Source organism: Natator depressus, chromosome 1, assembly GCF_965152275.1.
Source record: "Natator depressus isolate rNatDep1 chromosome 1, rNatDep2.hap1, whole genome shotgun sequence".
In the NCBI taxonomy this organism is placed as follows: domain Eukaryota; kingdom Metazoa; phylum Chordata; order Testudines; family Cheloniidae; genus Natator; species Natator depressus.
Genome location: NC_134234.1, coordinates 28,047,249 through 28,060,203, shown reverse-complemented (window position 1 = coordinate 28,060,203; position 12,955 = coordinate 28,047,249). Strand labels below are relative to the sequence as shown.

The 12,955-nt window shown below is 43.0% G+C and overlaps 1 protein-coding gene across 1 annotated transcript in view; it reads right to left on the bottom strand.

Moving 5' to 3' along the window:
- The window catches only part of PANX1 (pannexin 1), a 45,904-nt gene that overhangs the window by 23,766 nt on the left and 9,183 nt on the right, over window positions 1-12,955 (bottom strand). The window contains exon 2 of the mRNA XM_074956721.1: window positions 327-466. Within this exon, the coding sequence (XP_074812822.1) occupies window positions 327-466 (140 nt within the window). The remainder of the gene's footprint in view (window positions 1-326; window positions 467-12,955) is intronic.

Sequence of the window (12,955 nt, the reverse complement as noted above, 5' to 3'; positions counted from 1 at the left end):
ACTGGGGAGAAATATGTGGAGTATGTTTACTTAGATGTGTTTCAGAGGATAACACTTTAATGTTGCCATTACTTGTAAATCAGATAACTGGCAACATTTACTGGGTATGGCAAGGCAGGAGGGTTTTTTTAAAGCTAATACTTTTTCCAACAATGCCATATTTGGATACCAGTGAAAGTAAATATACGCTCTAAAAATAAATTGACAAGTGCTATAATAAATGGTTTTGAGTCAACAAGAGAAGTTGGGGATGGGGAGAAGGGAAAGGGAAATACAGGCTTCTGCATTGGACCCAGTTTTCAAGAAGAAAATATATCGGTACATACTTTATGAAGCCACAGTGGAATGTGTCCTGAATCGCTCTGTGATAACTGCTTTTGCTGCACAGCTGCCCAGCAGTAGGAATCCACATACGCAGCCTGGCGCCAGGAGAATGAGCTGGGAGGAAAACAGCTTATCTGGGTACCTAAAACGCAAAGCAAAATGTATCAAAAGTCAAAATTTAAAAAGAACAGCTAATTAACATTTCAGTTTTTTCCAATATTAAATCCATTATGTAAGAAAAAATAAATCAGGATTCTCCAATTAGCTATTTAATCTAACTGTTCCCATTTCACCTTCCGGGGTGACAATATTGGTCCTCTGGACTTTTCTGAATGATATACTATCTTTCTCCACCAGCCTAATCATGAGCCTCGGTGCTGTACTCAAGCATGCCACCATTGCCCACCTCATTCGGGGCTCGTCTACACTACAGCTTAGGTCAATGTAACTCACGTCACTCAAGGGTGTGAATAAGCCATCCCTCTGAGCAAGGCAAGTTACATCAACCTATGCTATGTCGGCGGGAGACGCTCTTCTGCTGACGTAGCTTCCGCCTCTTGCTGCGGTGGGGTAATTATGCTGATGGAAGAGTGCTCTCGTGTTGGCACAGCATGTCTTCCCCAGACACGCTACAGTGGCGCAGCTGCACCAACGCAGCTGTGCCGACGTAGCACGGTTGTGTAGACTAGCCCTCAGTTTGCGCATCAATGAAATCCAAGCTCTACTGCAGGTTACAACATATCCCGCTGCATGGGAGGTAACAGGTGCAGTCTGCAAGGACTACGGGTACGCCTACAGTCGAGTGGGAGGCGTGATTCCTAGCTCAGGCATACACACACATGCTCGCTCTGATTGAGTTAACACCTCAAGTTAGAAGTGTAGCTATGGAGGCATGGGCAGCAGAAGTTCGGGTTAGCCACCTCAGTATGTTCCTAGGGTCTTGGACAGGCTCACAAAGGCTAGACCCTCCTGCTACCTGTGCCACAGTAGCAGACTTCTAATTTTAGTCGTTAGCTCAGTCAGAGCTAACACAGGCAATCGCACCTCCCAGCTTGAATGTAGCCAGACCCAGAGCCGTAGGGCCAAATTCAGACTTGGTCCAGCTCTAATGACTCACGAAACTTTCCCACAGCGGGTTGTACCTCATAAGGATGGGATTATTTGGTGAGCCACATTGCTGACACTCTTAATATAAAGCCAGAACAGGATGAGGACATTAGTTTGCTTATTTTTGCACAATTTTCCAAAAAGGAAAAATAATTTCCTGTGCCCTATTAGAAAATAGTAGTATTGGGCCTCCCCAGATTCTAAGATAACTCTGGCTAAATCATCTAAAATTATACATATTGGAGAATGACTTCTAGTAAGTCTGGGAGGATGGCTTCTGCAGGACTGAGCCTTTCATAGCCTCCTGCACACAGAAGCATTCCACAGCTCTATTGAAGGGAACACCACCACAGGAAATAAGCTGGATGGGAAAACAGGTGCACTGTACAGGAGCTATGAATTCACGGCAGGTTTTGCCAAGTGGACCTACTATTTGTTCACCATCTATACTTTTGTACATTTTTCTTATTTTGGCTTGCTCATTTATGCACTTTTTAAGGAGAAACTTTTTTTAAAATTAAGTTGACTGACTTGTAAAAATGAGGCAGAATAAGTTAATCTTTGAAAGCTGCATAGACTATTTTAAAAATGGAATCACTGCCATTATTTCTGTTGGTATATTACCCACCCCTCCCAAATTAGTGCTGATGAGGCCCCTGCATTTCCTTAAAAAAAATCAACAAAATATTTGCAAGATTACTTCCTGGACTTTGTATCCACATGCCAATGCAGTTCTTACAAAAGAAGAAGAGCCCCTTTTATAACAAGAACGAAATTCATTAAAACTATAACTATGCCACCTTGTGAACCAAAGATAGTTAGGGGCTCCAAGCACAATATGAACAAAAAGCTTAATTGTGAGTCACTGTTCTCATTATTTATAAGACTGCAGTGACATGACAACATGCTCTGACGAGTCACAAGGCTCCCTCATGAAATCAGTAACACATTTATCAGATTTACAGAAAACTTAAATGGATTTAACAGAGTTGGCACAACCCTCAACAGTTATGCCCTACCAAAACTCCAGGGTGGCTTGTACTTTACAGGCATTTTCCCCGCTATCAGTGGAGGGCCCAGAAATACAGTGCAGGCCAGTGCGGCAATTTGTGTGCCCTTCATCGTCTGGATATCCAGCAGAACAAATGAGCTTTATGTTCTGCCCTCATTATTTAGCAAGACTCTAGCTGCTGTCAATGGGGGTTTCTGTGTGTGAAATAACAGCAGAATATGACCCTTTCAAACATTCAAGAGGTGAATAACTAGAATTGTGCTGAGCCATGTTTGCCTTTGTAATGCCAGTGTCATCAATGAGAGTAATTGAACGTAATTCAGATGCAAGTAGAACCTCATTAATTTGAATTAATCAATGGGAGACCCATTGCAAATGACTACGTTTTTGTGAATTAGTGAAGAAGGGAAAGTGCTGTGTGCCTCCTACGAGGTGCTAGCTATTTCGATTCCCACTACAGTCAAGGAGAGTTAAGTGAGTTCAACATTTTGCAGAATCAGGCCATAATAAGAAAACAAAGAAAAAAATATATGGATCAGAAAATGTATTTTCCCATTTATTTATGGTTTAATTTTAGTGACTGATAATACTTCATAACATGTTAATGCAAATTTTCCACATTGTTACACCAGTTTTATGCCAGTGTAATTCCACTGATCTCAATGGTATAATGAAGGTCCTTTGTATTTATCTAGTTTCAGCAGTGCACCAGATACTGTCACAGAGAAGTATGAAGACAGAGACATCAGTGGAAGCTGAGGGCACTCAGGACCTTGCGGGATGAGGACTTAGAATCATAGAATCATAGAATATCAGGGTTGGAAGGGACCCCAGAAGGTCATCTAGTCCAACCCCCTGCTCGAAGCAGGACCAATTCCCAGTTAAATCATCCCAGCCAGGGCTTTGTCAAGCCTGACCTTAAAAACCTCTAAGGAAGGAGATTCTACCACCTCCCTAGGTAACGCATTCCAGTGTTTCACCACCCTCTTAGTGAAAAAGTTTTTCCTAATATCCAATCTAAACCTCCCCCATTGCAACTTGAGACCATTACTCCTCGTTCTGTCATCTGCTACCATTGAGAACAGTCTAGAGCCATCCTCTTTGGAACCCCCTTTCAGGTAGTTGAAAGCAGCTATCAAATCCCCCCTCATTCTTCTCTTCTGCAGACTAAACAATCCCAGCTCCCTCAGCCTCTCTTCATAAGTCATGTGCTCTAGACCCCTAATCATTTTTGTTGCCCTTCGCTGGACTCTCTCCAATTTATCCACATCCTTCTTGTAGTGTGGGGCCCAAAACTGGACACAGTACTCCAGATGAGGCCTCACCAGTGTCGAATAGAGGGGAACGATCACGTCCCTCGATCTGCTCGCTATGCCCCTACTTATACATCCCAAAATGCCATTGGCCTTCTTGGCAACAAGGGCACACTGTTGACTCATATCCAGCTTCTCGTCCACTGTCACCCCTAGGTCCTTTTCTGCAGAACTGCTGCCTAGCCATTCGGTCCCTAGTCTGTAGCGGTGCATTGGATTCTTCCATCCTAAGTGCAGGACCCTGCACTTATCCTTATTGAACCTCATCAGATTTCTTTTGGCCCAATCCTCCAATTTGTCTAGGTCCTTCTGTATCCTATCCCTCCCCTCCAGCGTATCTACCACTCCTCCCAGTTTAGTATCATCTGCAAATTTGCTGAGAGTGCAATCCACACCATCCTCCAGATCATTTATGAAGATATTGAACAAAACCGGCCCCAGGACCGACCCCTGGGGCACTCCACTTGACACCGGCTGCCAACTAGACATGGAGCCATTGATCACTACCCGTTGAGCCCGACAATCTAGCCAGCTTTCTACCCACCTTATAGTGCATTCATCTAGCCCATACTTCCTTAACTTGCTGACAAGAATACTGTGGGAGACCGTGTCAAAAGCTTTGCTAAAGTCAAGAAACAATACATCCACTGCTTTCCCTTCATCCACAGAACCAGTAATCTCATCATAAAAGGCGATTAGATTAGTCAGGCATGACCTTCCCTTGGTGAATCCATGCTGACTGTTCCTGATCACTTTCCTCTCATGTAAGTGCTTCAGGATTGATTCTTTGAGGACATGCTCCATGATTTTTCCAGGGACTGAGGTGAGGCTGACTGGCCTGTAGTTCCCAGGATCCTCCTTCTTCCCTTTTTTAAAGATTGGCACTACATTAGCCTTTTTCCAGTCATCCGGGACTTCCCCCGTTCGCCACGAGTTTTCAAAGATAATGGCCAAGGGCTCTGCAATCACAGCCGCCAATTCCTTCAGCACTCTCGGATGTAACTCGTCCGGCCCCATGGACTTGTGCACGTCCAGCTTTTCTAAATAGTCCCTAACCACCTCTATCTCCACAGAGGGCTGGCCATCTCTTCCCCATTCTGTGATGCCCAGCGCAGCAGTCTGGGAGCTGACCTTGTTAGTGAAAACAGAGGCAAAAAAAGCATTGAGTACATTAGCTTTTTCCACATCCTCTGTCACTAGGTTGCCTCCCTCATTCAGTAAGGGGCCCACACTTTCCTTGGCTTTCTTCTTGTTGCCAACATACCTGAAGAAACCCTTCTTGTTACTCTTGACATCTCTTGCTAGCTGCAGCTCCAGGTGCGATTTGGCCCTCCTTATATCTTTCCTACATGCCCGAGCAATATTTTTATACTCTTCCCTGGTCATATGTCCAACCTTCCACTTCTTGTAAGCTTCTTTTTTATGTTTAAGATCCGCTAGGATTTCACCATTAAGCCAAGCTGGTCGCTTGCCATGTTTACTATTCTTAATTGATACATAAGCATACTGTAGCATTTTTTGTAAAAGTTATGGATTCTTATTGATAGGAGTCATCATTTCAGATGAGATTGCATTTTTGGGCATGAAGTGGGCAGATTAGCAACGTTCTACGGCATGTTTATTTTCAGTGTTTTCAATTCACTTTTTGCAAAGGATTAACACCTATTAAATCAATACAGGCAAAAACATTTTTAATGTAAAGGTATCTTGGGGAGGAAAGCTAAAACCATTAATAAATTATTTTTATTATTTATATTGGGTAGCACCTAAAATCCTCAATAAATGATCAAGGCCCCGTTGAGGAAGGTGCTGCACACACATGGAATTTTTTTAAAAAGCCAGTGTCCCCCAAAATTAACAATGTTAGCACATGATGAGGGACTGCAGATAGATACAACAAATAAAGGTGCAGGAGGAAGATGAGGTAACTGCAAAACTATCATGTTTATTATACTAAGCTGCAATCACAGCACACTTTGCCTAATTTAGAAGAAAAGTTATGTACTGACATCAACAAAATTATATTTGCACTACTTTTAACACAGAGAAGGTAGAGAGAAAACTTAATTAATTTTTATTATACAACAGCATTTTCCTCAACAACAAAGCAAAAGGCAATGAAAAAGCCCCCTCATTTACAAGGCTATCCTAAAGAAAGACTGCATAAGACAGCTGCAGCATGCTATCCATTACAACTAAATACAGACTAGAATGTGAGAGGACAAACGTGATAAAAATTATCTTCATAACCATACTGAAATTATCAGCAAATTCACGGACGCAGGAAATTACCTAAAGGCATGCAACTCAGGTACATAGTACAAATCTACATTATGGTACATAATGAAAGTCTAAGTCTCAGGGCTGCACTCCTGCCTGAAATTTACACAATCCTGAGGCCCCAGTCTCAACATGCCCCTCCCATCCTCTGCCCACTCCCTACACCAGACCTCGTAAAGGGATCCTGCTCAGAAAGCAGCCTTACAGCAGTCTGCTTCAGTAACTGCTCTAGGGCAATCCTCTCACTGCTGGAACCAAGGCTTTTAGGGCGCCTATATGCTGCTCCAGCCTTTTTACCCAGTGTAAAGAGCCTGGAGCATCAGTGAGGATCTCTTCCCCTGGCCTCTATTACCAGCTCTGCCACCAATCTACTGTCTGACTTTGGGCAAGCCACTTTACCTCTCTGTACCTCTATTTACATATGGCAGAATCTGTCTGACTACGTTTGTATACAGTGCCTAGCACAACAGGACCCTGATCTTGACTGGGGTTTCTAATACGGAAGTAAAATGTTAACGAGTTAACTGGTAAGCATGAGTCTTACTGGTTAACCCACCTTAACCGTTAAACCCTGGACCCCAGTGGGTCCGCACCAGCTGGTAGGCTGGCCAACCACAGCAGCCCTACGCCAGCCAGAGCGGCCACAGCTGCACCACCCGGAGCAGGCTCACCATGACCCTGGCCTGCCCCAGCCGCTTAATTTGTTAACTGCTTAAACTAAATATTTTTGAATCGTTTAAATGGTTAACTTTTTAAATGGTATTTACATCCCTAATTTCTAGGCACTGCTGCAATACAAACCATAAGTTTGGGTCTCCTCCTATTCTCCTTGAGGTTAATGTGAGTTTTGCCACTGATTTCAAAGGGGAGCGGGATTTAGTCAGATTTCACAAATCATGGCCCTAATACTGGAAAGGAATCTGCAGGCACAAAAACTTATTCCGCTCCCAGAGTCCCAGTGAAAATCCAAGCTGCTGTAAGAATTCATATGAGCGATTCAACAGTTTTGCTGGTGCAGAACAAGAGAAGGCTGCATTTCAGGGATGGGAGTGTGACTCCTATATACAGTCTGTAAAAATGATCTTGACTTTGATTCTTCAGGATAAAAGTAAACAGCGTGTATTTCCAAACATTAGTTAAATCCTGTGAGATAAATACTATTGTTCTCATTTTATACATGGAAAAATTTGGACACAGAGGCTTAGATTTTCAAGAATTGGGGCATTTAGCCATCTAAATAGACCAGAATTTCAGGTTATGAGCACTTTTGAAAGCTGATATTTAATCACATACTAAAATATTTCTTCTAGTTCTAGTTCTGCTCCTGGCAAGATTGAGCCCCCCAGAGTAAGTATAATAGAACCTCAGAGTTACGAACACCTTGGGAATGAAGGCTTTTCGTAACTCTGAAATGTTCGTAACTCTGAAAAAAAATGTTACAGTTGTTCTTTCAAAAGGTTACAACTGAACATTGATTTAACACAGCTTTGAAATTTTACTATGCAGAAGAATAATGCTGCTTTTAACCAGATTAATTTAAATGAAATAAGCACAGAATCAGTTTCCTTACCTTGTCAAATCTTTTTTTATTTTTAAACTTTCCCTTTATTTTTTTAGAACTGCACTGTATTTGCTTTTTTTTTTTTTTTGTCTCCGCTGCTGCCTGATTGTGTACTTCCGGTTCCAAATGAGGTGTGTGGTTGACCAGTCAGTTTGTAACTCTGGTGTTCCTAATTCTGAGGTGCTACTGTAATCAAATTGCTTTCCTTTTAAACACTTTCAGACAGGCAGCTATTACTGAGATAAAAGATGACATTTTCATCTAAATCTATGCAAATTATTCTTATTACTTTTATAGTGCCAACAGTGTGTTAGGCAAATGCAGTGCAAACTGCAGCTACCAAGATATTTGATTCTGAAAACATCCAGCAAGAATTAAACACTACAATAATTACTTTTGAAAAATGCTGATATGCTATGATATGCAATGCTAGGCACTGTACAAAACACAATATAAAAGACATTCCCTGCACCAAAGATATTACAACATAAGTCAAACAGGATGCACTGAGAAACCCTGATGAGTGGGAAGTTTTGGGGCAGAGAGTTCTTACTATGGACCCACTTCTTATTGGAAGAAGTTGGTATATTCAAGAACTAGGATAAAAAGGTCATTCAATGTACAAGGGAAGCATGGAAAAAGACATGTAAACTGGTATGGGAACAGGAAACAAATAGGGCATTCAAGCTGGTTTTGATGGCAGAGCAGAGAGAGGACTTTATATGAAGCGAGAGCAGTGCAGAGCCATAAAGGCAAGGATGAGAATCTTAAATTAGATGTGTCATGCAAAGGGGAACAAGTGTAGAGATGCAAATGTGGGAGAGGAGTTAGGTGATAAATGGATTGTCGCTTACACCTCACTCTCCACGATTATCTCATTTTAGACACACATTGTTATGGAAGGGGATTACGCTGTAATGGAAAAAGCTGAGTATTTAAGCATTTCTCCAACCAGTGGGCTGCATTTAGTCAAACGGAGAATAGATAAGTATTTTCCAAATTAATGGCATTCCCATCCATTAAGTGTTTAAAACTCTGCCTTCAGAAGCACAGGCAAGGTTCCGTGTAAAGTGTGAAATCCCAGCCCTACTGAATGTAATGGGGCCAAGAGTTCACACAAGGTGAGTGGGAGCTGCAAATGTGCTTCCAAAGACAAAATTTGGCTTTAAAGTCTAAGTAGATCTTTTAAAAAAATTGTTTTACTGCTCAACACAGCACATTCTACTGGGAGTGGTTGGGTCATTACAAAATCTAAACCTAATTTCCCCCTACTGTTACTCACACCTTCTTGTCAACTGTCTGAAATGGGCCACTCTCATTACCACTTCAAAAGTTATTTTTCCAGACCTTACACTTGGTAAGGCAACTCCCATCCTTTCATGTATTTATATCTGCTCCTGTATTTTCCAATCCATGTATCTGAAGAAGTGGATTCTAGCCCACAAAAGCTTATGCCCAAATAAATTTGTTAGTCTCTAAGGTGCCACAAGGACTCCTCGTTGTTTCAGCTAAAGAACTGTCTTAAAGATCCAGCTAAATATCAGCTGGGTGGTACTCAATCTACAAGGAGGCTATGTCTCTTTGGGGTCTGCCTGGATGATGATATTTATGAGATGCTACTGTTCTACGACTATCAAAATTCAATACAATCATTAAAACTAAGTATTTATCAAGTTTTATCATAACCAAGAAGTGTTACTGAATGGCTAAAAATGGGAAAAGTTAAAAATTCCTCCTCTTAATTCTTTGAAAAACCTGCCCCAATAGTCATGTTTCTCTGGTCATTCCTCCATGGTGAGTGAAGACTGAATTTCACTGCAAAACTTTGATTTTATAGTTCAGATAAGTAAAAAGAAAATCTTGAAATGGCTGGAATATCAACTGTTACAACAGCTCCAGTCTAAAATGACAGGTTTCAGAGTAACAGCCATGTTAGTCTGTAGTCGCAAAAAGAAAAGGAGTACTTGTGGCACCTTAGAGACTAACCAATTTATTCACGAAAGCTTATGCTCCAGTCTAAAATGTTTCTCTAGACCAGGGGTGGGCAAACTTTTTGGCCCGAGGGCCACATCTGGGTATGGAAATTGTATGACGGGCCATGAATACTCACGAAATTGGGGGTTGGGGTGTTGGAGGCTCCGGCTGGAGGTACCGGGCTCTAGGGTGGGGCCAGAAATGAGCAGGGAGTGGGAGGGAGCTCTGGTCTGGGGTAGGGGTGCGAATTGGGGGGTGAGGGCACTGGCTGGGGGTGCGGGCTCGAGGGTGCAGTAGGGTAGGACCGAGGGGTTTGGAGGGCGGGAGGGTGATCAGGGCTGGGGCAGGGGATTGGGGCACTGGAGGGGGTCAGGGGTGCAGGCTGCGGTCAGCACTTCCCTCAAGCAGCTCCCGGAAGCAGCGGCATGTCCCCCCTCTGGCTCCTACGCAGAGGCATGTCGGTTCTGCACGCTCTCCCGTCTGCAGGCACCGCCCCTGCAGCTCCCATTGGCCATGGTTGCCGGCCAATGGGGAGCCGTGGGGGCGGGGTGCGGAATCCCATGGCTACCCCTACACATAGGAGCGAGAAGGGGGACATGCTACTTCTTCCAGGAGCCACAGCACATGTGGAGCGGGGCAAGCCCTGGAACCTGCTCCCCGGCGGGAGCTCGAGGGCCGGATTAAAAGGTCCGAAGGGCCGGATGCAACCCCCGGGCCATAGTTTGCCCACACCTGCTCTAGACAGATAAATCATCATGATGCTGTTCATATTCCTAAAGACACAGACCAGTCAGTAATTCTTCTTTGTTTTCTCACAGTGTAAAAGTCTAGGGCATTCTTTTTCAGAATACACTGGCCCCACTGTACTGCCTGTAAGATATGCCAACCATATCCATGAACACATGTATTGTGAAAGTCAGATTTACTAGGAGCGTTTACAGTGCTTTTTCAGCATTCACAGTAGGCAACTGCATTAGTACAGGCACATTAGCCCACTGATGTCAAATTTAATTACAGCCTCTGGCCTTCTCAGAAATCACAAGATCGATTTTAACAAGACAAAGCTGTGGCTTCATTAATGGCCTCCTTGTTTGCTAAGACACCAGATGTGTGTGACTGTAGGAAAAACAGCCTAACCAAGTCCAGAGACCGAATTGTTTCTTAGTGCATGTCTAATGGGTTGGTCCTAGAAATGCTTTTCCCCCTTCTCTAGGGCTTGAGTCATATCTTTGTTTAGAAGTGTGAATAACTTGGATAAAAAAACAGGGGCATATTTAGACACCATGGGCTAGATTATGCTTAAAGAAATAGTTCTGCAATGGGAAGGGTGAAGAAGCACACTGCCCTACCAAGAGAACCTGAAGGCATTTATTCTGGCACAGTGCCTCCAGGGACATCAGAGACTCATGGGTCATAGCAGCCACTGCTACACCTTCTTGCAGGGTACACACTGTGCCATTCATTCCCTCACCACATGCAGGATCAGCTCTGCCATCTGCCTGCCTCTTGGAGAGCGTTACACCCTGAGCACAGTGACCGGTATCTGGTCCCTCTGAAGGGTACAATGTGAGACAAGGCTTCATTCACATTCACCTACACGCCCCAAATCCTTGTCCAGCCCTAGGGGCAAGGAACAATCTGGCCCTATAAGAGCAACACAATTTAGCACTCATCATAGTGATGGGCATGGTACAAGAACGTAAACAGGAGAGAAAGGAATTAAGTGTGTTGTACTCTATTGGTTTTGATAGCTGAGTGTGTGTGTGGATTTGACTGTGGGTAGGTACATTTGCTCCCATCGTGGCTACCAAGCAAATATAATCAGGGTTTTACCCACATCTACAGCAAGATCGTATATGGGTTATTTGCATTATTTTGTCTACCTTTTCATGTGCCTCTTTCTGCGTGTCCAGAAAAGGTTTCTGAGGTATTTGTTGTTATACATATTTCTTTTATATTATAAAGATCACAATATTAATTGTGACTAGTATTATATGAGCCAGATACAACCACTGGCTGAAACTTTAAAGCCTCAGCTCCCAAGCACTGCGTATACAGCTCAAGGTAGAAATTTTTCCTCCTCTCTCTACCCTATTGCTTATTTTGCTTATATTCTTTCCACTTACCAACTCCCACAAAAATCCGTGGTTAATTACTGTATTTTAAACATTCTGCTCACAGGGATAACCTCATGGGAAACGCTTTCTCTCCATGAGGGCATCAGGGGATCAGCAGCTGGGCTTTAAATTCATTTGTGTGTGGTAAGTGTCCTCTCTCCGCCTTGCCTTTCCTTTCCCCTACCATCTTCAGGTGTTACTACTGAAGTGGCTTTTCTATATCAGCACAGAGGCCAACTACTGAGCACCACTGAGACGCAGAGCTGCAAAAGGTGGGCAATGGTTAAGCTTATCCCTTAGCAGCAGCACCCTTTCTCCTTCCCACTCACATCGCTGCAGGCCAGCTTGGAGTGAAGGGTAGATGGGAGGTCATTTTCCACTGTCCACCCAACAAAGTTTGAATGGGATGCATCTGAGTCTTTCACTTGACAAGTTCACTACTCAGAAGAGCTGCATCAGCACAGGGATGAGATGTTCTCATACCATTCTCTCCTCTGCATTCCATGTAAAACTCACTGACCAAAGCACTGTTCAGGGCTGATTTACTGAAGGCACCATTCAGCAAAAGCTCAGCTGGCCACCTTCAGACTGGGAGTCTTCTGCTTTGAGGATACGGAATCTGTGAGGGCACTCGGTGTGGAGGGCAATTCCTAGAATGCAGTCTGCAGAACACTCCTACTTCTTTGAGAAGCAATTCCTGTACCCTCCTGTTCAGCTATTTTCATGTTCAGACTCATCACTGGCACTGCTTTCACAGCTAGCTAATCCTTTCTATTTTAAATATTCTATTACTCTTCTTCAGAGCTGAAATATGATCGAACCATTGTCTCCCATTTTGGCAGCATTTAATTTTTAAACAATCCAAGTACAGTCACACAAGGAAACGTTTGAATCCAGTACTAGTTTTCCTATATGAGCGCTCACAGAATTATGTTCCTTTAGAGAAATTCAATATTAAAATAGTTCAGATCATTCAATTAAGTAACATTTGGTTATTTAAGCAATAAGACTTGTGACAACTGTTCAATATTAACACACCAACAGGTTATGATACCATGCAGTATCACCACATTAGAGAGCCCTAAAATAGTTAATTTAAAACCAGAATTCGTCCATTCAGAGAATCAAAAGCCACGTGTTTCCTTTGGATTCTTAGAATTCCAAGGATCAATAATATCACCTGGGCATAGAATGTTGGTGATCAAGCTAATGTTTGCTTTGTCAGTGTAGTTTTATAATTTCAATTATTATCTATTCAAATTATTTT